At 45.7% G+C, this 25,611-nt stretch overlaps 1 protein-coding gene across 2 annotated transcripts in view; it reads right to left on the bottom strand.

The window, feature by feature from the left end:
- The window catches only part of LOC146833669 (flavin-containing monooxygenase 5-like), a 405,379-nt gene that overhangs the window by 55,309 nt on the left and 324,459 nt on the right, over window positions 1–25,611 (bottom strand). For both annotated transcript variants that reach the window (XM_085601553.1, XM_085601554.1), the window contains exon 7: window positions 18,781–19,136. In XM_085601553.1, coding sequence (XP_085457679.1) covers window positions 18,781–19,136 — 356 coding nt within the window. The remainder of the gene's footprint in view (window positions 1–18,780; window positions 19,137–25,611) is intronic.

The raw sequence follows: 25,611 nt of genomic DNA, 5'->3' as shown, positions 1-25,611 counted from the left end.
GCACCTCTCCGGGACATTCTTATTCAGGGCCTTAGAAAGCATTTCCCGAAAACTAGACGTGTCCAAAACAGTTTAAGCGTGCCATGTCCAACAACACCAAGTTGAGACCTATTTCTAACAGCTGCACTACAGGCTGGTTACAATATAAACCAAGATATACACAAAATAACACTACACACTGTCCTGCCACCAAAGTATTTATTTATTTATTTATATAGCGCCTGAATCGACCCCCGGAGGGGTATCTCTGCGCTTCAGACAGGCAACAAGAAAAGCTAAGAGCTAGAACATAATCAGAATCAGAAAAGGATAGTCTTAAGGTGAATTCTGAATTGAAGATGGTCGGGGCATTGTCTTGCGTGTATGGGGAGCTGAGTCCAGTAAAGAGGGCCAAGGTGGGAGAGTGCCTTCCCGCCCAGCCTGGCTTTCTTAACTCGGGGGACCACAAGAAGGGGTTTAGATCCAGAGCGGAGGGACCTAGAGGGCATGTATGGCGTAAAATTCTCTGCAAGATAGGCGAGCCGAGATTGTATATAGCTTTGTGAACAGTACAGCAAACTATAAACTTAACCCGCTTGCATACTGGAAGCCAGTGAAGCTGACGAAGAAGAGGGCGGGAAGCAGTCCTAAGGGGGCATTAAGGACTAGTCGCGCCGCGGTGTTCTGGACCACCTGCAATCTACAGAATGAGGTCTCATTGGCTGAGACCAGTAGGCCATTGCAGTAGTCCAGACGGCTCAGTATGAGGGCCTGCGTCAGAGTCTTCCGAGTTGAGTCAGGAAGCAAGGAAGCAAGGGAAAGATTCGGCATAGTAAGCCCAGTGTGTGAAAGCAGGAGCCAGCTGTCAGAGCAGCGTGCTCCTTTAAAGTGAGAGCCTGGTCCAGGAAAATGCAGAGGTTCTTAACAAGGGACTTAGGGGCAGGGGGAACACCGAGGTCCACCGGCAACCATTCGGGAGTCTACAATAGAGGAGCATCTCCAAAGAGGAAGATCTTGATCTTCCCAACATTAAATTGGAGGAAATTACATCTCATCCAATTTGAGATAGCCCTCATACCAGACGAGAAGGCCCACTGCACAGATGGAGTAAATATGTCGAAAGGAAATAGAAGCTGCGTATCGTCGGCGTAAGAAATGGGAGTGAAACCACAGGTCCTAAGGAGGTTGACCAAGGGAGAAACATAGATATTAAACAAGGTGGAGCTCAGATAGGAGCCCTGAGGTACTCCCATGGTCAGTTCCATAGGTGCCAAACGATAGGGGCCAAAATTGACAGTCTGGGAACGAGAGGATAAAAAACTCGTCATCCACTGGAGGGCAGAGTCTCTAAGTCCAATCTCCTCCAGTCTCCTGAGCAATATCTGATGCGAAACCATGTTGAATGCGGCAGAGAGGTCCAACAGCACCAGAATCGTAGATTGACCCCTGTCTAAGGTCATCCTGATCTTATCTGTGACCGCTAGCAGGGCTGATTCTGTGCTGTATTTGGGCCTGAAGCCTGACTGGGAAGGATCTAGACTACCAGTGAGCTCGACATGGTTGGACAAATGTTTGTTAATGTGCTTCTCTAATATTTTGTTCAGGATGGGGGGTAGCGAGCTGGGACGGAGATTGGAAAGATCTGTTAGAGGAGCCTTGGTGTTCTTCCGGATAGGCATAACCTATGCTGCTTTCCATTCCAGAGGAACAGGACCCTCTCTCAAAGAGAGATTGAGAAGAAACTCTATGGATGGAGACAGTTGACTAGACAAGGAGGCTATGACTTTGGCCGGGATAGATTGGAATGGGATAGAGTGTCATGTAATGGAGTGGGATAGAGTGGAGTTGTGTAGAGTGGAGTGGCATAGAGTAGAGTGGACTGGTGTAGAGTGCTTGACGTAGAGTGTTGTAGAGTATAATGGTGTAGAGAGCAGTGGTGCAGAGTGCAGTGGCATAGAATTCAGTGGCGTACAATGCAGAGCCGTAGAATGCAGTGGCGTAGATTAGAGTGTTGCATAGTAGAGTGCAGTGGCATAGAGTGCAGTGATGCTGAGCACAGTAGAGTAGTAAAGAGTACAGGGGAGTAGGGTGCAGCAGTGCAGAGTAGAGTTGAGTGGCATAGAGTGCAGTGGTGCAGAGTAGAGTGGCATAGAGTGGTGCAGAATAGAGTGGCGTAAAGTGCATAGGGACAGAATGCAGAAGTGCAGAGCATAGTGGCGTAGTGTTCAGTGACGTAAAGTGCAGTATTACAGAGTAGAGTATTGTACAGTGCAGTGGTGTCGAGTTACATAAAGTGCATTGTTGTAGAGTGCAATGGTGTAGAGTAGAGTTGCATAGAGTGCAGTGGCATTGAGTGCAGTGGTGCAGAGTAGAGTGCAGTGGAACAGAGTAGAGTAGTTTGTAGTGGCATAGAGAGGCGTACAGTGGAGTGGTGTAGAGTAGAGTGGACTGGTGTAGAGTGCATTGGCATAGATTGTTGTGGAGTGCAGTGGCATAGAGTGCAGTGGCATGGAATTCAGCAGTGTACAATGCAGCATCATAGAATGCAGTGGCGTACTGAGAGTGGCGAATTGTGGAATGCAGTGCATTGCTGCAGAGTAAAGTTGTTTAGAGTGCAGTGGCATAGAGTACAGTGGTGTAGAGTGCAGCAGTATAGAGTAGAGTGGCATAGAGTCCAGTGGGGTAGAGTGGTGCAGAGTAGAGTATAGTGGAAACAGAGTAGAGTGCTGCAGAGTGCAGCACTGCAAAGTAGATTGGCATAGGGTGCATTAGCATAGAGTGCAGTAATGCAGAGTAGAGTGGCGCTGAATTCAGTGGCAGAGAGCGCAGTGTTTCAGACTAGAGTGCTGTAGAGGGCAGCAGTGTAGAGTGGCATAAAGTGCAGTGGCATTGAGTGGCATTGAGTGCCATAGAGAGTAGTGGCGTAGACTACAGTGGTGCAAAGTAGAGTGCAGTGGTGTAGAATGGCATAGAGCTCAGTTACGCAGAGTAGAGCTGCGTAGAGGTGTGGAAATATGGATTTTTCTGATCAGTTATGTCCCCTATCTTGGACCCCAACGGTTCCATGTATAAATCACAAGTACATGTATGTTCCCTCCAGTTCCAGTTATGAAGACGCAAATACATGTGCATCCACTGTTAACATGTCCTCTTTCAGATCCGCCATGAATGGGCCGGATATTCCATTCCTAAGTACGAAAGGCCACCGGCTTTATATGGTTCACTTATGCCATTTTACAGTTCAGGCGAGTAGGCCCTGATTCTGCCATCAAGCTTTCCCTGCCCTCTGCCTCTGAGAGCTCGAGTCTGAGCCTGCATCTGTATCCATGAACTTTGTCCTCATTCTCTGCGCGGCTCACGATGCCTGACATCAGCTTGCTGCCTGCCAAAAAACTGTATTTCACCTTCGAAATTATCTGCTCCGCTCCCTGCCCAATGCATTCCTGTCTAGTAGTTTAAGTAAACATTCTTCCAGCTACCGAGCAAAGGCCCGGCTTCTCTGTCTTTATGCAAGTAATTCATAGCCCTATTATTATGGAAGACTTTCGCCCTCGCATCTAGTGTAGACACTTAGACGCTTGTACACGCACTAACAGTCAGTATGGTCAGTATAGAATAAGATTCTACTCTAAGAGACCTCTCTTTTGGATAACATAGTTCTTTAAACATAGGATGTTAGATATGATTTGGGATAAGGTTGACTTGACCCTCCAGACATCTGTCGCCACATGTAGAGCTAAATGTCAAGTCCCCTTCACCCCCTAGTTGCACGTCAATCACACGTCATGCTGCTGCGCGCGCATTTCTGCCAAGTATTTCTGCTGACATTGCGAAATTCCTTCATGGAACCACCCTATTATGACATCACACCTGATGACGTTCTTTAGTCACACCCAGTTACGCCCACTTTTGCTACGCATGTATGTTTTATCTACACTATCAATTGTTACGCCTCTTGCATTTGCTTCAATGTAATGCCTATTGTATAAAAGTGATTACTTATCAATAAAGTATGTACTTCACTTCCTGAACCTCCGTGGTGATGGAACTTGGAGTCACCGATTCGAATCGTCCATTGGAATAAAGCCCATTCCGAACCTCTAATACCACGGATTCTGCCTCTTATTTACTGAGCTATTTCTATTATGTTTCTGTATCAAATTAAGTCCCGGTAATTAAATTATTTACCACATGAATGGCGCCCGAACAGGGACACTTTCTCATCTCACGCGCCGGCGGTGCGTTGCAGGCCCGGTCTCCTGCCACAGCTGGACGGACAACAACGCGTACCAGCAGGATTTCCTGTATCTCCCTCCGGTCAAGCGGGGGCGACTGAGGCTGCGATCAACACCCAGACGAGGCGGTGAGAAGTGCGAAGTATCCCGACCAGAGCCTAGCTGAGAGAGCAAGATCCGAGGTATACAGAGGCCCACCAAGTTTCCGATGTCCCGAAGTGTCCGAAGTTTTCGAGTCGAGTCCAGTCCGGTCCAGTTCAGTTCAGTTCCGTTCCGAGGCCTTCCGTTCCGAGCTACCCGGTGAGTACCATTACTGGGGAGGCGTTCTGACGTGCACATAGGTTGTGCCGGTCAAGACGGGTTTGGGTACACAAATCCGGTCTGCACTGTTTTAGCAGTGTATCTGTACTGTTTAGCAGTATATCTAGTATATCAAGTATATAAATTCAGAATAATTCAGTTAATGCCGAGTATTATGTCTTGTGATAAAGTTTTCTTAGATCGTCATCATCATCGCTGCTCAGTTAAATGTTAAATGTTTTTAATACGTTCTGCATATTGTGGTGTGAATGACTGTTCATTATCGTGGTTTATTGTATTAAGTTTGTTCAAGATCAAGTATCAGACCAGTTCTCAGTATGCCGCTCTTTTCGAAACTAAGACAGATCACAACTAGAAAAGGGGTACTCGAAGAAGCTGTTCCCATTCCTCCTAGGGACACTCCAGGGTACTTCAAGTATCATAAACATGGCCTAGACGCCATATTATTTCTTGATCTATGGGTAGACTACACTAAGGAATTACCAGAAAGTCAGAGGTGGCCCGCAGCTGGGACCTGGGATGCAGATTGCATCGTGAAAATAGAGGAAGAATTATGGAAAAGGAAAGCTAGACAATCACAGAAAGACGCCATTGAATTATGGCGTAAAGAATCGTATAGACGTACAGAAAAAGCACGTAGACAGGAAGAGAAGAGTAAGGAAAATTCAAATAAAGTCCGAGAAAATCTATTAATTGAAGAAGGTACACGAGTGAAATCAGAACAAGTAGACAGACAAAGAAATGCCCTTATGAAGGGTATGTATCCCCTTCTGGCCGAGGGATTACCTAAGGCTACTTCGGGGATACCAAAAGACTTGCCACCCCCATTATTTCCAATAAAAGTACATCCTAAGGAGCATCCTAGAACCGCAGAAGATGTTTTTCTTTCCTCATATTTAGATGACGCAGCTCCCGAGTATGCTAACCCCGCCCCACATAGACCGTCTGCCGGGGAAGTTCAACGCCAAGATCCTGTATCTGCATCTCTACAGCACCAAATCCTGACACCAGTTCCGGCAAGCACATCTGTTTCCACATCTGTTCCTACAGCTACTTCTACAGCTGTGCCCACACCTATAGTTGCTGTATCGCGTTCTACGAATCCTTTCACGCCCGATACCCCAGATGGGGCTACCGGAGGTGCTACCAACATTTTTTCTACGCCACCAAGAATAAATAAACTTACTTTTCAAGAAACAGCACATCCACGTACCCCCAAACTCATAAATTCCCGCACGCTTAAGGAACTTCTTGTAGATTGTAGATATGACCCTGTGCCCGGCAAAGAGGACGAAATGATCATGGCATCATTACGTATCAGACGAGCCGCGGTGTATTTGGGGAAGTTACCAGGAATGACTGCACATCTAGATAATATATATCATTTTGTCCAAACAGGGCGAGATTCTGAATGTATTAACAGAGCTATGGAATACCAGAAAGTGGAGATACAGGGGGAACTGTTACGTTTCCTCATAAATTGTGTGATCAGAAATCAAGACCGACCGGGGGTAGACCCGGAAGCAATGCAAATTCTTACCGGATGGAGCCAGAATATATCAGAAGGGAGACATGATAAGCAAAAATGTATAATAGCCATGTGTCGAAAGATCCGTAAAGAAATAGAACGCCTACACGAAGAGAGATTAACGGTAGACCAGTTTGAACAAAATGAGGAGGAGGAAGGATCAGGACTGCCCACAGGACAGTCAGAAACCATAGCCTATGTAGGTAGAGGAAGATCTTGTAATAGTACTAGATGTTTCACTGACCCGATACGTCCGATATGTCCAGATAATAACAGGAATTTCCAAACACCTATAATAAATATAAGGTCCCCCGAGCATTCGTTCCAAGCCGCTGACAAATTACTCCGAGAACGAAGGGGTTATCATTTACTCGATTCTATGGATGAACAAGAATTAGCCAGGTCAGCCGTTCATTGGGCTGACAGTCCCGGAAAATATGGTGATGATACAGTAGCACACACATTTTTGAACCTCACCCCAGATGAACAGCGTTTAGCTGGGATTTATATGATTCAACAACTTCTTATACTATATAAAAGCCAACATTCAGATCCTGGTCTTCTACCTGATATATTGACTGAATTACTCACGAATAGATGGAGAGGTTCAGGTACTAAGTTAATTAAGGAAATACTAGAATCAAGAAAGCAGTACATTCTTTTTGTATGCCCAGAACATGTCTCACTGCCCATCAAGGAAAGAACGACGTATTACATGGACAGACAGAATCCCTTACGAGAAGTACACCCAATAAAGGGCGAGGACAATCAGTTTAAACGTGTATATGTATATACGCCCATATCGAAAATAGAATTGTTAGAAATGAAAAAAGTGGTACCCAGTCATGACAAAGACCCAGCGGGTTTTCACCGAGAAATTAAAGACATGTTACTCATGGGAGAGTATACCTATCCCGACATTATGACAATATTAAAGGTATTAATGCCTGCTGGCATTTACGAAAAACTTAAGGAAAAAGAGTGGGAGGTGGGAGACCAAAAGATAGACTGGACAGCATTAGAAAATGAAGAAAGGGCCCGAGGTCCAGGTTCGGGGCTTGGGGATAAAACTAAAGCACTACCAGGTTTACTAGTACAGGTGCTGCCACGTTTATTAACCACGAAAAAGGAAGACTGGGGTGCAATCTCAGCCTGTAAACAAAAGCAAGATGAAGACACTAGTGATTTCTATGCCCGATTCGAAAAATGTTTTGGTATAAATAGTGGTATAAAAGCAAGTAGCGAGTCATACCCACATCAGTTTGTGACAAAATTAGTTGAAAATTCCTTGCCCCAGGTGAAGAATAGAGTATTAAAATTCGAGAGTACCTGGCAAGGTAATACCCCATCACAAATGTTACAAATGTTACAGTACCATTACAATAGAATTAGAGAGGAACAAGAACATGAACAGAAACGCATGAAAGACACAAAAATGAAAATGCTAGTCTCCCAGACAGTTCCAGCTGAAGGTCATAAAAGAGGTACGACACATTCCGGTGATTCAGCAGGACCTGTAAAAGGGACATGCAACTATTGTAAACAGCCAGGACATTACATACACGATTGCCCAGTCCTGAAGCGTAATATTGCCACAGGTAAAACACAGGAAAGACCACGGCCACCTAGACAGGATCAGAATGAACAAGGAGCACCACAGCATGCACAGTCCATGCCAGCTTCACAACAGTCTATACAGTTTGTGCCAGCTGCACCAGCGCTGCCTGTTGCTGCCACACAAACCACGACACGACAGCTGTACCAGACCGCACAGTACGATTATCCTGATTATCAACGATACGCATGAACCAGCCTAGAGAGGGAAGTTGACTTACCCCTTATCGAGGTCCCTGTAGACCAAGAAGGACCTTATGTACATAGTGAACTATTAGGCCAAGATAGAAAATGTTTACTTGATACAGGGGCAAGTCGAACAACTATAAAACGTAGTGAAGTTCCAGGGGCACCCCTCTCAGGCTCACAGAATATTTCCCTTGGTTTTTCAGGAAAACCTATTGTTAATGAAGTATCACAGCCTCTTCCACTTACGATAGGACCCTTAACCCGAACTACAGATTTATTGCTTACTAAATCATGTCCAGAAAACCTGTTAGGTATAAAAACACTGAAAGCTCTAGGAGCTATAATATGTTGTTCTCCGGAAGGAGTAAGATTGTTTTTACGTGATTTCAAAGGTCACTATGTGTCTCGAGACATGGATCCCCGACTGCAGACTTTACCTACACATTTATGGGCACAAGGCCCTACTGATGTTGGTTGCATGAATATTACACCATATCGGGTTACATTAAAGGCAGGAGTGGTACTACCACGAATGCGACAATACAAGTTACCACCAGATGCTGTAGTGGCTTTACTGCAAATTATTGACAAGCTCATTGTCCAAGGAGTAGTTGTGGAAACAGACTCCAATGTATGTAATTCCCCGATAATTCCGATTCTTAAACGAACAGATCCAAAGGCTCCGCCAGTATATCGATTGGTTATTGATCTGCGCAAATTGAACAAATGCATTGTGCCACAATTCCCTGTGGTCCCAGATATCTCGTCATTACTGACAGCTATTGATTCCGAAGCAACATTCTTTACTGTAATTGATCTCAAGAATGCCTTTTTCAGCGTCCCAATAGATCCGGAAAGCCAATACTTGTTCGGATTTAGTTTAAATGGACGTAGCTTTAAATTCACACGCGCACCTCAAGGATTTACAGAAAGCCCCAGCATCTATAGCCAAGCACTGAAACGAGAACTCGACAGTATCCACATGCCAGTAAACACTGCCCTGCTTCAATATGTCGATGATCTGCTGATCACCGCTAGAAGCGAACCTGAATGTGAGAAAGCATCACTGACAGTTTTACAATTTCTAGCCGAAAAAGGGCACAAGGTGTCCCCTTCTAAGCTGCAATTCTGTGTCCAGCGAGTTGTTTACCTTGGTCACTCGCTGTCCAAGGAGGGAAGGCAGCTTACACCCGACCGCATTCAGTTAATAGCTAACATGCCAATACCCAAGACACAAAAGGAGGTGCGGGCTTTCATAGGCCTCACTTCATATTGTAGGCAGTGGATCCCTCAGTATGCATTTCTAGCAAAACCACTCATTCAATTGACAACACAGGAGGCAGCCACATCGACTGTCCTCCCTTGGACTCAGGAACATACACACGTTTTTGAAAGTTTAAAGAAAGCTTTATGTCAAGCACCTGTCCTAGCAACACCATGTTACAATAAACAGTTTACACTCTTTGTTACAGAACGCGAAGGTACTGCCTTGTCAGTACTCACACAGGAACAAGCAGGATCACACAAACCATGTGCCTATTTTTCTAGTACATTAGATCCCGTAGCTCAGGCTTTGCCTGCATGCCTAAAATCAGTGGCAGCAACAGCCTTAGCAATCAGACAAAGCGATGCCATAGTATTAGGACATCCATTGACAGTACAAGTACCACATGCAGTAGAGGTTCTTTTGAACCGCACACAAACACAACACTTGACTATAGCACGACTCACCGGTTACGAATTAACATTGTTTCAGCCACATATAGAAATCAGACGTTGTAGTACATTGAATCCTGCCACACTGTTACCTGTAAATGGAACAGATCCACTTGCACATGATTGTATTGATGTTATCACTATCACGACGAAACCCAGACAAGATTTAACAGACGTTCCATTATCAGACCCAGACCTGACGTTGTATGTAGATGGTTCATGTATGAGAACAAGTACAGGAGAGTTAGTGGCCGCTTACGCAGTCACAACAGACACTGAAGTCATTGAAACAAATTGTATAAATACCTTGTCCGCTCAAGCAGCAGAGCTCATCGCTCTGACACAAGCCTGTATTCAAGCCACAAATAAAAAAGTCAACATATACACTGATTCACGTTATGCATTCGGAGTTGTACATGACTTCGGCGTGCTGTGGCGAGAGAGAGGTTATTTAACTTCTCACGGTGCCCACATTCAGCACGGACCCCTCATTCATGCCTTATTAGATGCAATACATCTACCCACTGCAATATCAATTATGAAATGTAAAGCTCATACGAAAGTTACTGATATCATTTCTCAAGGCAATGATCTAGCTGACAGAACAGCTAAACAGACTGCTCAAACTCAAACATCCGACATGACAAAGACAATAGTCCCGACGCCAACACATTGCATGATGGTTAAGGATCCCGCTCTTGACGTAATTGACATACAGACACATGCTACTCCAGACGAAATAAAGAAATGGACTGAATTAGGAGGGATCCAAACGGATCAAGGATGGATGACAAAGGAAAAATCTGTGTGGTTCCTTCCTGATTCAATGGTCCAAGTCATTATTAACACTGTACATAGTCCAGCGCATCTAGGGGAAAAAGCTATGCTAGACAGCATTCAACACATTTGGTTCAACAAACATTTACGAGCAGCAGCTAAACAAAAAGTCCGTACCTGTATGATCTGTTGTCAGTTTAACCCAGGAAAAAGCATTCCCGTAGAACAGGGTGGATTTCAGCCTCCTGATCACCCTTTTGAAGTCCTCCAGATGGATTATATCCAGATGGAACGATGTCGAGGATTCAAATATGTTCTCGTAGTTGTCTGTGCTCTTTCCCGTTGGACAGAGGCATACCCGGTTTCAGATTACACTGCCCCGACTACTGCCAAACAGTTAGTTCGAGAATTCTTCCCACGGTACGGTTTACCACGTGTTGTCTACTCAGATAACGGCCAGCCGTTCTCATCCGAACTAATGAAACACGTTTCACTTTTGTTAGGTTATCAGTGGAAATTCCACTGTGTCCGACACCCCGAGGCAGCAGGTCTCGTGGAAAGACATAATCAAACTCTGAAAATTAGATTGTCCAAAATATGCAGAGAGAAAGGTGTCGACTGGGTAGTAGCGTTACCAGTTGCACTCTTTTACATGAGAATGGTAGCACACTCTCGAACAGGGCTATCCCCTTATGAAGTGATCTTCAGTAGACCACCAAATATGTGGGGGACGCCTATACCACGTAAAATAACTGATATTGACTGTAATATGCTGACAGATTATTTGGCTTCCTTGATGTCTGCACTACAATCTTGTCGTTCACAGGTAGCTGCAGCTTTTCCTGACAACACTGAGGTGAAACCCCATGACGTAGTTCCGGGGGACCTGGTCTTGGTGAGGAACTTTGATCGAAAGACTCAGCTGGATCCTAGGTGGAGGTCGCCGCAACTGGTCTTGCTCACCACAAGGACAGCCGTGAAGATCGAAGGCAGGAAAGGCTGGGTACATTCAAGTCATATCAAGAAATTTCATGGACTACCATCGGATGTAAATACCACACCTCGTGTGTCTTCACCCATTGACTCAAAACTTCCTTTGGTTGAATCAAGTAATCACGAACAATATAAACTGAAACTCAGGTCTAACCAGTCAGGCAATTTGACTGTTTAAGTCCTCTCCAAGGTGAAGCGGTTGAATTTGTCTCTGACATGTATCCCTTAGACCTGAATAGAGAAAAAACGCGAAAAATGTTGAAACGACATGCATACTGTAAATCACTGCGTAGTCATTGCACAGTGACGTTATTAATTTTGTTTTTCTTAAGTCTTTTAATAATTACTGCAAGTATATTGTTGCACATATGTTACCCCATTTCTAGACATGTTTATAATGTTACTGCTGAACATTCTTTTAGTGAATTACCTCCGCATGAATTGTCATATAGATTTGCGCTGCGCAATAACACGTTTATTAGTATGTTACATCATTCCCATCAGGTTAGCAATGCTACAAATTGTTGGATATGTGGCCGACTCCCTCCCTATCAGAATTATAAAGGAATTCTACCTCTCTTTCCATACCCATTCACACACAACGGCTCCTGTGGAGCATGGTTTAGTTTAATTAATTCCCTAGATTCAAATTCTGCAGTTTATCAAGACAACTGGGTATGGGGAAATTTGAACTTAGTTTTACTTAAAGTCTGCTACCCTAACAAGGAGGGACTTCCCAAAAGAACAGGAACTGATCTAGAAAATGAAGTGTATGAATTAGGTAATTTTACACTCAATCTTATGATCCTAAATGTCGAATCCGAAGCTACTCCAATTTTGCCCGCTATGTCAATATTCCCAGTAAAAGGTGAATTATGTGTAAGAAAGAATGGTTCCATACATATGGGCCATAGTAGATGCACCACTGTAATAGAATTTAGTGATCAGGGCAAGTCTACATTTAGAGCTTACCGCCATTCCTATTTCATATGTGGTCAGACGGCATATGTACGCCTACCTCTAGATTGGGATGGTACCTGTTACATTGGATTCCTTTTGCCACCTGTTTTCCTAGCTCCTCCTGATTATCACAGAAATACTCATTTAGTACACCATAGAGAAAGAAGAGATCTCCCAATAGTCGATTACACTGAAACAGCATGGGAAAAATACACAGATTTCAATAAAGGTCTCTTTCCCTATATAGGTACCGTTACTAATAGTAAGCTGATACGTAGATTAACTAGAACCCTTGAAGCAGTAGTGAATGAAACTATTTCCGCCTTAGGCAATTTAACAGAAGAACAGTCTGCTATGCGGATTGTTGTGCTTCAAAATCGTCTTGTCCTTGACGTCATCCTGGCCGATAGGGGCGGAGCTTGTAGGGTCATCGGATCAAGTTGTTGCATTTTCATACCAGAAAATTCGCCATCTGTATATAAAGCCATAACCCGCCTTCATAAGATTGTAAACCAGATACACCAGAATCCAGGCACCTGGACTTGGTCCGGTTGGTTTTGGAGTGTATTATCTACCTTTGGATGGAAGGTCCTATCCTTCCTAGGTATTGGCTTTCTCATACTATTCAGTTGCTGTCTATGTCTACAATGTGGACCAGCGATCTGTGGTCTGTGTGCCACATCGTGTATTCCATCACCAAGATTTCGTTCGTCCCAGAAGAAAAAAGAAGAACAAATGATACTATATGAACAGATCAATGGATTGATGAAGATTGATATCCCTTGACGGGCAAGTAGGGGACAAGGAGGGAATGTGGAAATATGGATTTTTCTGATCAGTTATGTCCCCTATCTTGGACCCCAACGGTTCCATGTATAAATCACAAGTACATGTATGTTCCCTCCAGTTCCAGTTATGAAGACGCAAATACATGTGCATCCACCGTTAACATGTCCTCTTTCAGATCCGCCATGAATGGGCCGGATATTCCATTCCTAAGTACGAAAGGCCACCGGCTTTATATGGTTCACTTATGCCATTTTACAGTTCAGGCGAGTAGGCCCTGATTCTGCCATCAAGCTTTCCCTGCCCTCTGCCTCTGAGAGCTCGAGTCTGAGCCTGCATCTGTATCCATGAACTTTGTCCTCATTCTCTGCGCGGCTCACGATGCCTGACATCAGCTTGCTGCCTGCCAAAAAACTGTATTTCACCTTCGAAATTATCTGCTCCGCTCCCTGCCCAATGCATTCCTGTCTAGTAGTTTAAGTAAACATTCTTCCAGCTACCGAGCAAAGGCCCGGCTTCTCTGTCTTTATGCAAGTAATTCATAGCCCTATTATTATGGAAGACTTTCGCCCTCGCATCTAGTGTAGACACTTAGACGCTTGTACACGCACTAACAGTCAGTATGGTCAGTATAGAATAAGATTCTACTCTAAGAGACCTCTCTTTTGGATAACATAGTTCTTTAAACATAGGATGTTAGATATGATTTGGGATAAGGTTGACTTGACCCTCCAGACATCTGTCGCCACATGTAGAGCTAAATGTCAAGTCCCCTTCACCCCCTAGTTGCACGTCAATCACACGTCATGCTGCTGCGCGCGCATTTCTGCCAAGTATTTCTGCTGACATTGCGAAATTCCTTCATGGAACCACCCTATTATGACATCACACCTGATGACGTTCTTTAGTCACACCCAGTTACGCCCACTTTTGCTACGCATGTATGTTTTATCTACACTATCAATTGTTACGCCTCTTGCATTTGCTTCAATGTAATGCCTATTGTATAAAAGTGATTACTTATCAATAAAGTATGTACTTCACTTCCTGAACCTCCGTGGTGATGGAACTTGGAGTCACCGATTCGAATCGTCCATTGGAATAAAGCCCATTCCGAACCTCTAATACCACGGATTCTGCCTCTTATTTACTGAGCTATTTCTATTATGTTTCTGTATCAAATTAAGTCCCGGTAATTAAATTATTTACCACAGAGGGCAGTAGCGTAGAGTGGTGTAGAGTTTAGGATTGTGGTGTAGAATGGAGTGCTGCAGAGAGCAGTGATGCAGAGTATAGTGTCATAGAGTGCAGTACTGCAGAGTAGAGTGGCGTAGAGTTCAGTGATGGAGACTGCAGTGTTGCATAGTAGAGTGTCATAGAGTGCAGCCGGGTAGTGTGCTAAAGAAAGCAGTGGCATAGACTACAGTAGTGCAGAGTTGAGTGCAGTGGCATAGAGTGCAGTGGTTTCGAGTAGAGTGGCATATAGTGCAGTGTCATTGAGTGGAGTAGCGTGGAGTGGAGTGCAATGATGTAGAGTAGATTGTTTCAAGAGTAGAATGGTGTGGCATAGAGTGGAATGGTGCAGGTAGAGTGCAGTGGTGTAGAGTAGAGTGGCCCAGAGTGTAATGGCATAGAGTAAATTGATGTAAAGTGCAGTGGCATACAGTGTAGTACAGAGTAGATTAGATGGCGCACAATGGATTGGCATAAAGTGTAGGGGAGTGAAGTGGTACAGAGTAGAGTGTATTGGCGAAACATGTATTGGCATAGATTGAAGTGTCATAGAGTGCAGTTTTGCAGAGCAGTGTAGAGTAGAGTGGAGTTGCGCAAAGTAGAGTGGAGTGGCCTAGACTGGAGAGTTGTAGATTGCAGTGGCAAAGAGTACAGTGGGGAAGAGTAGAGTGGCATACAGAGCACTGGCATGAACTAGAGTGGTGCAAAGGCGAGTAAAGAGGCATCAAGTGGATTTGAGTGCAGTGGCACAGAGTGCAGTTGTGTGGAGTTGTGTAAAGTGGAATAGTGCAGAGTATAGTGCAGTGGCATGGAGTGTTGCAGAGTAGAGTGATGCGGCGTAGAGTGGCGTATGCATGGCGTGGTAGCACACTGCCATTACAGACAACACATTTTCAGTTGAAATGACCATTACATTTGCACAGACATACAGTTTTACTAATAAAACTATACAGTGCACAAACGAAAATGTGTGGATATGGCATCTTCCAGTGTACTCATTTGTTTTGATCATATTAAAGTATTTGTTTTTAACACACTTCAGAATTTTCAATAACATTTGCTTAATTTGTTCTTTTCTAATTCTGATATATTATTAAATACTTGCACAGTTCATTTAAATGTTGTTGTGTGCAGGAAAATAACCCTTTCCTATCCCCAGTACCCAGCAAGATTGTCACATAAATCCTCTCACTTTGAAGTCTGAGATAGGAAAATGAACACCAAGCTTCCACAAACGACAGAGGCTGACATTTGACCAGGCCTGGGAGTAAAATTCCTTACTCGTGCTCGCCAACGTTAAGTTAGGGAGCAAGGAAAATCTTACTCCAGACCAACTCCCGGCGATATTTCTAAACGCGGGCGGTCACGGATGGTCGCTAAAACTCGCGTGACAAACCTTATGGTCGCGTTGAGGAAGCTGCCGCTCAAGTAGAACATCTACTCAAGAAGCAGAAAGAAGCAGCATCCTCTTGCGCTGCGTGTGGTGCCATTCGGGCTGATTTTAAAGAGCGTGGCAAAACACCTGGTGCTAAAAATCAGCATGAACGGCACAACATAATGCACTCCACCCGCTTGCGGAACTCCGTGTAGCATAGTGGAGTTTTTTGGTCACTTTGCGGAGTTCTGCATTGCAGAGCTAAGCAAACTCTGTCCAGGCCTAAATTTGACCTCTGTCTTTGAATGCACAGCAAATGTGACAATATAAGAACAAGCATTTGCAATGCAATAGGTCTCGCATTATTAAAGTTTGAGCTATTTTCATTGCTAAATAATGCAACACCAATAGCTCAAACTTTAATAATGTGAGACCTATTCCACGTGGAATACATGACAACAAGCAGTATACACCCTGTACGCAAATGAGCATGGACAACGGATGGAAGAAATATGCCAACTACGAACTGAGAAGCAAACAAAGTGGTTGAATATGAACACACATCTAAACACTCCTGAAGTTCAAATGGTGGCGGACAATTGTATGTGAGTATGTGTAGAGCGACACCCAGCAGGAAGAACACCCACAAGCAATAATCTTGGTGCTGGAAACTAGTGAAGAGGATCTCAAGCCAGCAAGGGACTTACTTAAAAAGACACAAGGATATTTATATCCTGCGGAGCAGCAACTAGTCCCGAGTTTCTGAAACCCAGAATACACTGAGTTAGAAATACACACTCGGCGAGTATGTGTGAAAAACCGAAAGTGAACACTAGTGAAAAGAAAATGCTCATACCTGTGACAAAGAAAATATGAAGGTGTACTGTGAAAATATGTCGGACCACCTGCAATAACAAAAGCGGTACGCTGAGTACCATCGTGAAAAAATAATGGAAACAACGGACAACAACCCGAGTTCTAAGAACTCACTAACCTGGCGGTACACCGAAGGTTTGAGGACACGCTTTCCTAGTAGATATGGAGGTAACGGAACTTCTTGGAACCTTTAACACTGGCGGGCTCCACTAAAGACCTGAAGGGAAGTCACGTGAACGTTCACGGCGACCGCAGGAATACAGCAGCCATCTTAACGAGGTGAACAAGCATTGGCCGCACGCGCGCCTCACGCTTAAAGTTAAAAAAAACAAACAAAAAAAAAGACAAGCCCGGTGAAGCGTGGCGCGCGCGCGCTTGGGGGCGGGGGAGCGGACCCTTTGAAGTGCTCCCAAAAGGCGGATTGCATGGCGGCACGATGCGCGTGATTGTGCGCTTGCTAGCCATGCAATCCGCTTTTTGGGAGCACTTTTCAAACCCGCTCTCTATAGTCTCGCTTTGCGATCGCTTACACGATAGCAAGGTCGAGACCTAAAAAGGAGCCTCATTTACTATATTTTGACGCAAGGCAGCACAGCAAGCCTTCCTGCTGCGCTGCCATGTGCCAAAATTAAAGGGCAGGAATGTGCTGTGTCTACAAGATACGGTACATTCCTATCCTTCTCACCTGTGCCGACACACAAACAGCAGCTGTGCACCACTACAGACACCTTAGCATCATGTTGCAAGGGTGCCTGCGCTGTGGGGATGATTGTTTTTTGTGCAGGAAGGGATACCTTCCTGCACAAAACAATAATTGATGGCATTTTCCGCCTTCTATGCATGCTGCAGAATGCAGCACGCATAGAACGAAGAAAAAACAAGGAGAAATAAAAGCATTTCTCCCCTTTGCACCATCTTGCGTCTCCCCTAGGGAGGCGTAGGATTTTGATGAATTCCCAGCTTTACAAAACGTTGTAAATCTGGGACTGTGTCAGGTTCAATGGATGTTGAGCAGTAATACCCTCAGCAACACCCCTGGAACCCCTCTTTCATGCAGAGTAATGCATGAAAGGGGCCATGTTTACAAGGCCATAAAAAAGTCATGCTGGGTGACTTTACCTGGCCTTGTAAATATGGGCAAGCCCATTGCGCTGCTGGTGTATCAAAAAGCGTGATGCACCGGCGGCACAGTGGTCTTGTAAATGAGGTCCAAGATATACAGGCCTGTTTATTGAAAGGAGCACTTGTGGAAGAATACAAGGAGAGGCTGTGTGATAAGGCGTTGCTCCTTGGGAGGGACGAACTGAAGCTGGACAGTCTAAAACAAATAAAGCCAGCAAATAGAAAATCTGAAAATGTGAGTTACAAACCACAAAGCCAATTGTAAGCAACGGACAGAATGCATTCCTTGGGAAGCTTTCTGAATGTTCCCAAGATGCCTTGAGCAAACCTGACAGCTGTGCTGTTGGGTAGGCTTTGACCTAACAAGGCCCAAACATCGTGGGACACATCTGACTCCTCTTCAGACTCTTGTGGAAGGGAAGCTAGGTGATCAACAGCACCACAAGGCTATATGATTGGCACACTGTACAGTACAAATGTTTCTAACATAACATAACATTTATAGGTGCAGTTTATAGTGCTTTGACTTCTCTCCAAAACATACCCATGTGACACTAGCTAAACGTTTCACGTGAAGCATAAAGCATATGTAGTACACAACATTTTGATTGACATAATGTAAATTAACTTGATGCACGTTGGCAGAAAAATATCTTCAGTTCCACCTTTTAAAATGGAGACTGCAGTCCTGTCATTTTGCTACAAGTCCCTGTCCTGCACCTTCTCAGCAGCCATCTTCGTGAAGAAGTCATGCATAGTGCTCTTCTAGCCCTTACTTGACAGCCATCTTTGGGAGAGGGAACTTGTACACTGAGACCTCCTAGCTATTGGCACAGATGTTTAGCAAAGATAGTTTTAGCAGAGGATGAAAAGTAATATCCAATAATTGTGATAAGTACTGATTGCAATGCTCACATCTCTATGTTTTAAATCAGATTCTTAATAAAAGATTGGGTGCAGTATTTTATAAAAAAAAGCAAACTCTATGGTGTACAGTTCTTGAGGTGTCATGGTGTGCAGTCATGGAGAATCTGTAAATGGCTGTCATTGTTTGTTTCTATAATATTTTCACTTACCCTTAAATACTCTTACAGCCCAGCGGGCCTGGAGTTCTGCAGCAGTCGTGACGGAACCAAGGGGCTGGATCAGGCCTATAACGGCCACCGTAGGCTTCTTCATGTGTGGTGGGAAGATGTTTTTGTATAGAGAGATCTTGTTGTTGTGGACTTTTAGAACAGAATCTTCAAAGAAGGGGAAGGAAAAGCTGTATCCTGTAGCAAAGATGACCACATCAATATCCTCTTCCACCGTTCCATCCTCAAAGAGGGCGGCTGTTTCAGTGAACCTCTTCACATTGGTTTTCACAAGCACGTGGCCTGACATGATGCGATTCGGTAGCTCGTCATTGGCTGTAGGATGCTGGCTGTAAAACCTACACGTTTTGAAAGAAGAAGTTTAATAAAGATAGTAACACAATTACAGGTGGGAAATGTGAAAATGAAAACTGTGCTCTGAAGGATGGAAATACAGTCCTGTAGGAAGCTTGCTCTGTATATACTATACCAAAGTGAGGTATAATGTGCACAGAGTCCAGCGGATCCCCAAAGATGGGCAGAGGTAAAGTTAGATAGTACCTCACTCTATATTTGTGGTAGAGTGGTCGAGCAGTAAGGCAGTATCAGAGGACAGTGTTAAGCATTTGTTGTGCACACTCAATTAATTAACACACTCAAAGACTAAACTTAAGACCAATTGCTTTTGTGTAAAAATATTCTTTTAGTTATTTTATTTTCTAGAACCAAGCAAGCTTGGCACGGGTAAGTGATAAGTACTTTGCAGTAAATATACAGTTGTAATACAGTTTGGATTTTTAATAGTATATGCACTTTGTTTTGACTTACAGTATGGTTTCAGAGAAATGCAATACTTTATAAATACAGTACATAGACTTGAATGAGCTTTTCAGTACAATTACAGGTGAGTTACTTTTGAGATTACTTTTCTTACTCAGAGTGGTATACCTGGATACTACTCTGGGACATTTCATGCAAACAGATAAGTAAAATCGTTTTTGTTAAACAGTACAATTTTTAAGAATTTCTTTAGGTTTTCAAACTCCACACTTGAAAACTTTTCACAGACAAACAGTCAATGTTATCCTATGGAGGAAAATAGTGTTATCAGTTTTGAGGTAAGTATTTGGTAGTGGGAGTTGAGGTTCTGGGGGTAGACTCAGGGGTCCCTCAGGGTCAAGGATGCACTCTAGTTACACCCTGAGCGGCACTAGGGCGGCCGGGTGCAGAGTGCTGAGGCCCAATGTTATCCAAAGAGGGATGGGGGACCTCCGGTTGGTGGCTGCTGGACTTCAGCTCAGGGCAAATGGGGAAACGAAGTAGCACCAAAGGTACACCCTCAGCGGCACTAGGGTGGCCGGGTGCAGGGTGCTGTTTCGACATCTGGCGCTCTGTTGTTTTCAAAGGGGAACCTTCAGTTTGCAATGAAACTGCAGGCTTGGGGACGAAGGTCTTCTGGGTGCGACCACCACTTTGAGAGGTAAGTTAGGAGGTTAGGGGCTGGTTAGGCACCATCTGTTTTGGTACCCAAGGCCATGGGGCGTCGGGTGCAGGGGTGCCTTTTGGGATCAGATCTTCTTACCAGCTCCTGGTCGCGGTTGGGAGACCTTCTGGATTTAGGCTGCAGGCGTCGGCTGGAGGCTTGAGACAGGTCAGGGGTCGCCGGATCTCGGGTCAGGATCGCCGGGGTGACCTCCTCGTGGTGTTCGCCCACTCGAGCTCGGCCTGTGGATGGTGGGTGTAGAGTGGGGCGGATTCACGGTGTCCAGCCAGAGCCAGAGGTTGCAGATTACCAAATCTGGTGTTCACGCGAGACAGAGTCTTTGTTCTTGAAGGCAGGCAGGTCCTCCATGGTTTTCAAGGTTGTTGGCTGCAAGACACACCAGGATTTTGCAGGAGCAGGTTTAGGGTGGAGACCGGCCGGTAGGGCTGGGGCCAAGTCAGTGGGCTTCTTCCTCTTGTTAGCTGCTGCACGGCTGTTCGGTCCTTCTTCTTTCTCTTCTTGTAGTTTCTTCTTGTCAGAGGAAGCAAGGTTCTGGGGAGACCCTAAATACTAGATTTAGGGTCGTTACAGGTAGGTAACAGGTAGGGGTCCCTTCCCTGGGGTGTATACACCCCCTATTATGCCACCCATCAGTGGGAGGGGGGCATGAGCCTGTCCCTGATTGGCTGAGTCTCCTCATCTGCAAGATGTTGGGGACTGGGAGTTGTGCTTCACCTCGCCTTTCCCATCTGAGGGGTGGAGTTGGCAGAGGTGGGCACACCTCTCTTCCTCACTTGTTTTTACCGCTGGTTCTCCAGCCCCAAAGTGGGGGTCAGTACCAGTGGGGACCAGTTGCTGAAAGCAGCAAGTGGCCTTTGAAGCTCACAAAGGCAGCAAGCCTTTGAAGCTTCCCCTTTGTGAACCCTGCCCATCCTGGGGGAGGAGGCTTGGCACCTTCTCCCAGGATGTACATTATTTCAGGCCCCAGAGAGCAGCAGGCTCTCGACCCAGGGGTCCAGAAACATGTCTGGTGGTGGCAGCTGAAAGCAACCACTCAGCCTGGACATTAGTGGTGGGTTAGTTTTCAGGGGGCATCTCTAAGATGCCCTCTGTGTGCATTTTTCATTAAATCCCACACTGGCATCAGTGTGGGTTTAATGTGCTGAGAAGTTTGATACCAAATTTCTCATTTTTCAGTGTAGCCATTATGGTGCTGTGGAGTTTGTAATGACAAACTTCCAGCACCATATACTCTTAATGGCAGCACTCCACTTTCAATGTCTAAGAATGGACTTAGACACTGTAGGGGTACAGGGTTCATGAACCTGTACCCTCACCACTAGTATAGTGCACCCAGCTAGAGGGGTGACTGATCTATGCCAGGGCAGTGGGTTGTAGGCATGGCACAGAGATGTGTGCCATGTCGACTCTTCACTTTGTTCTGCACCAAAACAGGCAGCCTGCAAAGGCAGTGTATGTGTGTAAGGGTACAGGGCCTCTAAGGGTGGCAAAATAAGTGCTGCAGCCCTTAGAGGCCTTCTCTGGTCACAGTGCCCTGGGTACCTGTGGTACCATTTACCAGGGGCTGACCTGTGGCCAGAGATGCCAATTGGGTTTAGGCTTCAATGCAATTTTAGGGGAAGAACATAGGCCCTGGGTACCTGATTAGCAGGAGCCCAGGGCACACTCAGTCAAAGCACATCAGCAATTCAGAAAAAAGTGTGGGCAGCCATGCAGAAAGTGGGCACTTTCTCACAATGCCCATGAAATGTGTTCAGCGTGACATAGCTAGTGTATGTTGATTATTCATTTTCTGTAGGGACAAGAGTGACAAAAGTGTTACATCCATCAATGATGGAAATGTCGTCCACTATATGCGGTGCTGTAAAGTTTGTAAGAGAGACTTGAAGGCAGAGTAAAGGTCAGTGTAGCACAGAATGAGATCACCAAGATAGGTAAATATGTTTATGTACCCATGGGACCCCGTTGACAGTGCCTCAGAGATGGATATTGGAGGCATTCATGTGTATATTTATAAGCTCCTTGTGCTGCTGATGCGCCACTTTTAATATGGCATCAGCGGCGCAGTGGGCTTGTAAGTAAGCCCCTCAGTTTCTAAACCAGAGGGGGCTTATTTACAAGACCCTTGCACTGCCTGTGCATCAATTTCTGTGATGCTCCAGCAGCGCCTTTTGCTGCCCTATGTTTACAAGGTCGGGAAAAGCCACCCTGCGTGCCTTTTCCTGTCCTTGTAAATACGGCCCCTTCACATTCAGCACTTTGCGTGAAAGGGGCGTTACATGGGTGTTGATGTGGGTTTTCCCACGCAACACCCATGGAACCTGACACATTTTCAGATTTACGAGAAATCATAAACCTAGAAATGTGTCTGAATGCCACACTTCCACAGGGGAGGCGTAGGGATGCGCAACGAGGATAAATGTATTAGTATCTCTTCGTTTTTTCCCTCTCTCTATTAATGCTGCATTCTGCAGTACACATAGCAAGTGGAAATCACCCATGGTGATTGTTTATGTGCCGGAAGGTTTCCCTTTCTTCATATAAACAATCATCCCCGTGATACAGGCATCCGTGCACCATGTTGCAAGTGAGCCTGCGTCAGCGCTTGGCTGTCAATTGTGCGCCAGCGCAGGGGAAAGCACAGGGATGGGACATATTATTGTAAATATGTTGCATCCTTGTGCTTTGAAAGTACTGCAGCGTGGCGCAGTGGGTTTGCGGTGCTGAGCTGAGGCACTTTCTTACAAATGAGGCCCCTCAAGTCTTTACATGCTATCTTTGTTGCTTGGAAACCTCTATTTGGTTAGGGCGGCACACTCTGTCAAGAAACGAGCTGGTGAGCAAGTAAGGAGTACCACAGGTCTCCTGGTGTCATAGCCATTGTGTACTATAGTCAAGAGTTTAGTTCTCCGATGCGGAACTCTAGAGTGATCGCTTGGGCGGCGGGCCCTCAGTGCCATGGATGCTTTTCATATGATTTATAGAGATTCTCTCTCCTGGGGTTGCACTGAGGAGTTATTTTATGTCTTTATTAGACTACTTGACACCCATAACCTATATTTTGACACCAAAATTAAGTATATAGGTCTTACGGTTCCTGAAATATTACATCATTACTGCAACACATCCACCATTTTTAAAAATGTCATCCAGAAAACTTCGGCTTTTATAGCAATGTCTGCCCAAGCTAAATTACTTCTTCAATGATACAAAAACATAAATCAAAAATGGAAATCTCTGGAGAACTAATTTATTTCAGAGGCATAGCAAGGGGACAGGACTAGTGCACTGCTTGTGCCTCCATTTCGAGGGGGTCAGGAAACAGGAACTGGTCTGACTCTTCAGAGTGTGCAGCCAGCAACTTGCTGTTGCAGCTTATCGGTTGCCTGCAGCACTCTAATGCACTGTGACAACCAAATACTTATCACCCTCTGTGGCACAGACAAAGGGTGTTTGTGCTCCTGTCAGAGGTAAGGGAAAACTAAGTATTGGTCCAATGGGGCAATGCAGTGCCACCCCACAGCAGCACACAGTATTTCCTGTGATTGTCCTCCTGGAGCAGCATAATTGAGGCTCAACCCTTACACGTCACAGAGAGGCAATTGTATAAGTGCACTTGACAATATATCCATTGTGTGCCTTAATTTTATTAACGTGTATGAAACAATTCAACACATTACAAAAGTGTATTCACTGTCAATCAATCAATCAGGGGTTTGTAAAGCGCGCTACTCACCCGTGAGGGTCTCATGGCACTGGGGAGGGGGAGCGGCTCAGGATCAGTCGAAGAGCCAGCACTTTAGGTCCTTCCTGAACGTGTGCAGGGTCGGGGAGCGTCTGATGTTCACAGGGAGTTCGTTCCAGGTTTTGGCTGCGATGTAGGAGAAGGCTCTCCCGCCTGTTCTGTTCCTGTGGATGCGGGGGACCTCTGCCAGGGTGCGGTTGGCGGAGCGGAGGTTCCTCTTGGGTAAGTGGAAGGATACTCTCACGTTGAACTATTTAGGTCCGGTGTTGTTGAAGGATTTGTAGGCGTGGGTGAGGAGTTTGAAGGTGACCCTCTTCTCGACGCGGAGCCAGTGGAGGTCTTGTTGGTGTTGGGTCATGTGTTCGTGATGCGGTGTCCCGAGGACGAGTCTGGCGGCGGCGTTCTGGATGGTTTGGAGTTTGTGTAGAAGAGTTCTGTTGATTCCGGTGTACAGGGCGTTGCCATAGTCCATTCTGCTGGTTATGAGCGCGTGGGTGATGGTCCTTCTGCAGTCGGGGGGGATCCATTTGAAGGTCTTACAGAGGATGCGCAGGCAGTTGAAACTAGTGGACACAACGGTGTTGATCTGGCGGTTTATGGAGAGGGTGGAGTCGAGGATGATGCCGAGGTTTCCTGCGTGGTCTGTAGGGGAGGTGGGTTCCCGAGGGCGGAGGGCCACCAGGTGCTGTCCCAGGGGGAGGTGCAGGGTCCGAAGAGGGGGACCTCGGTCTTCTCTGAGTTGAGCTTCAAGCAGCTGTCCTTCATCCAGGCTGCCACGTTCTTCGTTCCTTCCAGGAAGCAGAGTCTGTTGTCTTCAGTATTCTTCGTGAGTGAGAGGATGAGCTGGGTGTCATCTGCGTAGGATACAATGCTGAGCCCATGCAGTCTGACAATGGCTGCGAGGGGGGCCATGTAGATGTTGAAGAGCGTGGGGCTGAGCAATGATCCTTGGGGTACTCCGCAGTTGATATCGGTGGGTTGGGAGAGGAAGGGAGGGAGTCTGATCCTCTGGGTTCTGCCGGCGAGAAATTATTGGATCCAGTTGAGGGAGGCTCCTTGTATCCCCATGTCGTGAAGTCTGGCTGCGAGCCTGCGATGTGAAACCGTGTCGAAGGCTGCGGAGAGGTCTAGAAGGATGAGGGCCGCAGTGTGTCCCTGGTCAAGTAGCATGCGGATGTCGTCAGTGGCGGCGAGTAGGGCGGTCTCGGTGCTGTGGTTGCTGCAGAATCATGACTGGGAGGCATCTAGGATGGAGTTCTCTTCGATGAAGGCCGGTCAACTGGGCGTTTACGAGTCTCTCAGTGACTTTGGCCGTGAAGGGAAGGAGAGAGATAGGCCGGTAGTTTTTCAGGTCCGTAGGCTTGGCCGTTGGTTTCTTGACGAGGGGTTTAATCTCCACCCGCTTACAGTCATCTGGGCAGATTCCGGAACTGAAGGCGGGGTGGATGGTTCGTCCTAGTTTAGGTGCGATGGCGGCCCTGTGGAATATGTGTGGTGGGCTAGGGTCCGTAGGGGCTCCAGAGTGGGTTTTCTTCACGGTCGCGGTGATGTGTGCGACAGTGGCGTGTTCCCAGGTCATGAGGGT

Source organism: Triturus cristatus, chromosome 4_2 (assembly GCF_964204655.1).
Source record: "Triturus cristatus chromosome 4_2, aTriCri1.1, whole genome shotgun sequence".
Classification (NCBI taxonomy): domain Eukaryota; kingdom Metazoa; phylum Chordata; class Amphibia; order Caudata; family Salamandridae; genus Triturus; species Triturus cristatus.
Note: the sequence above shows the minus strand (reverse complement) of the source record. Positions and strands in the feature narration are given on the sequence as shown.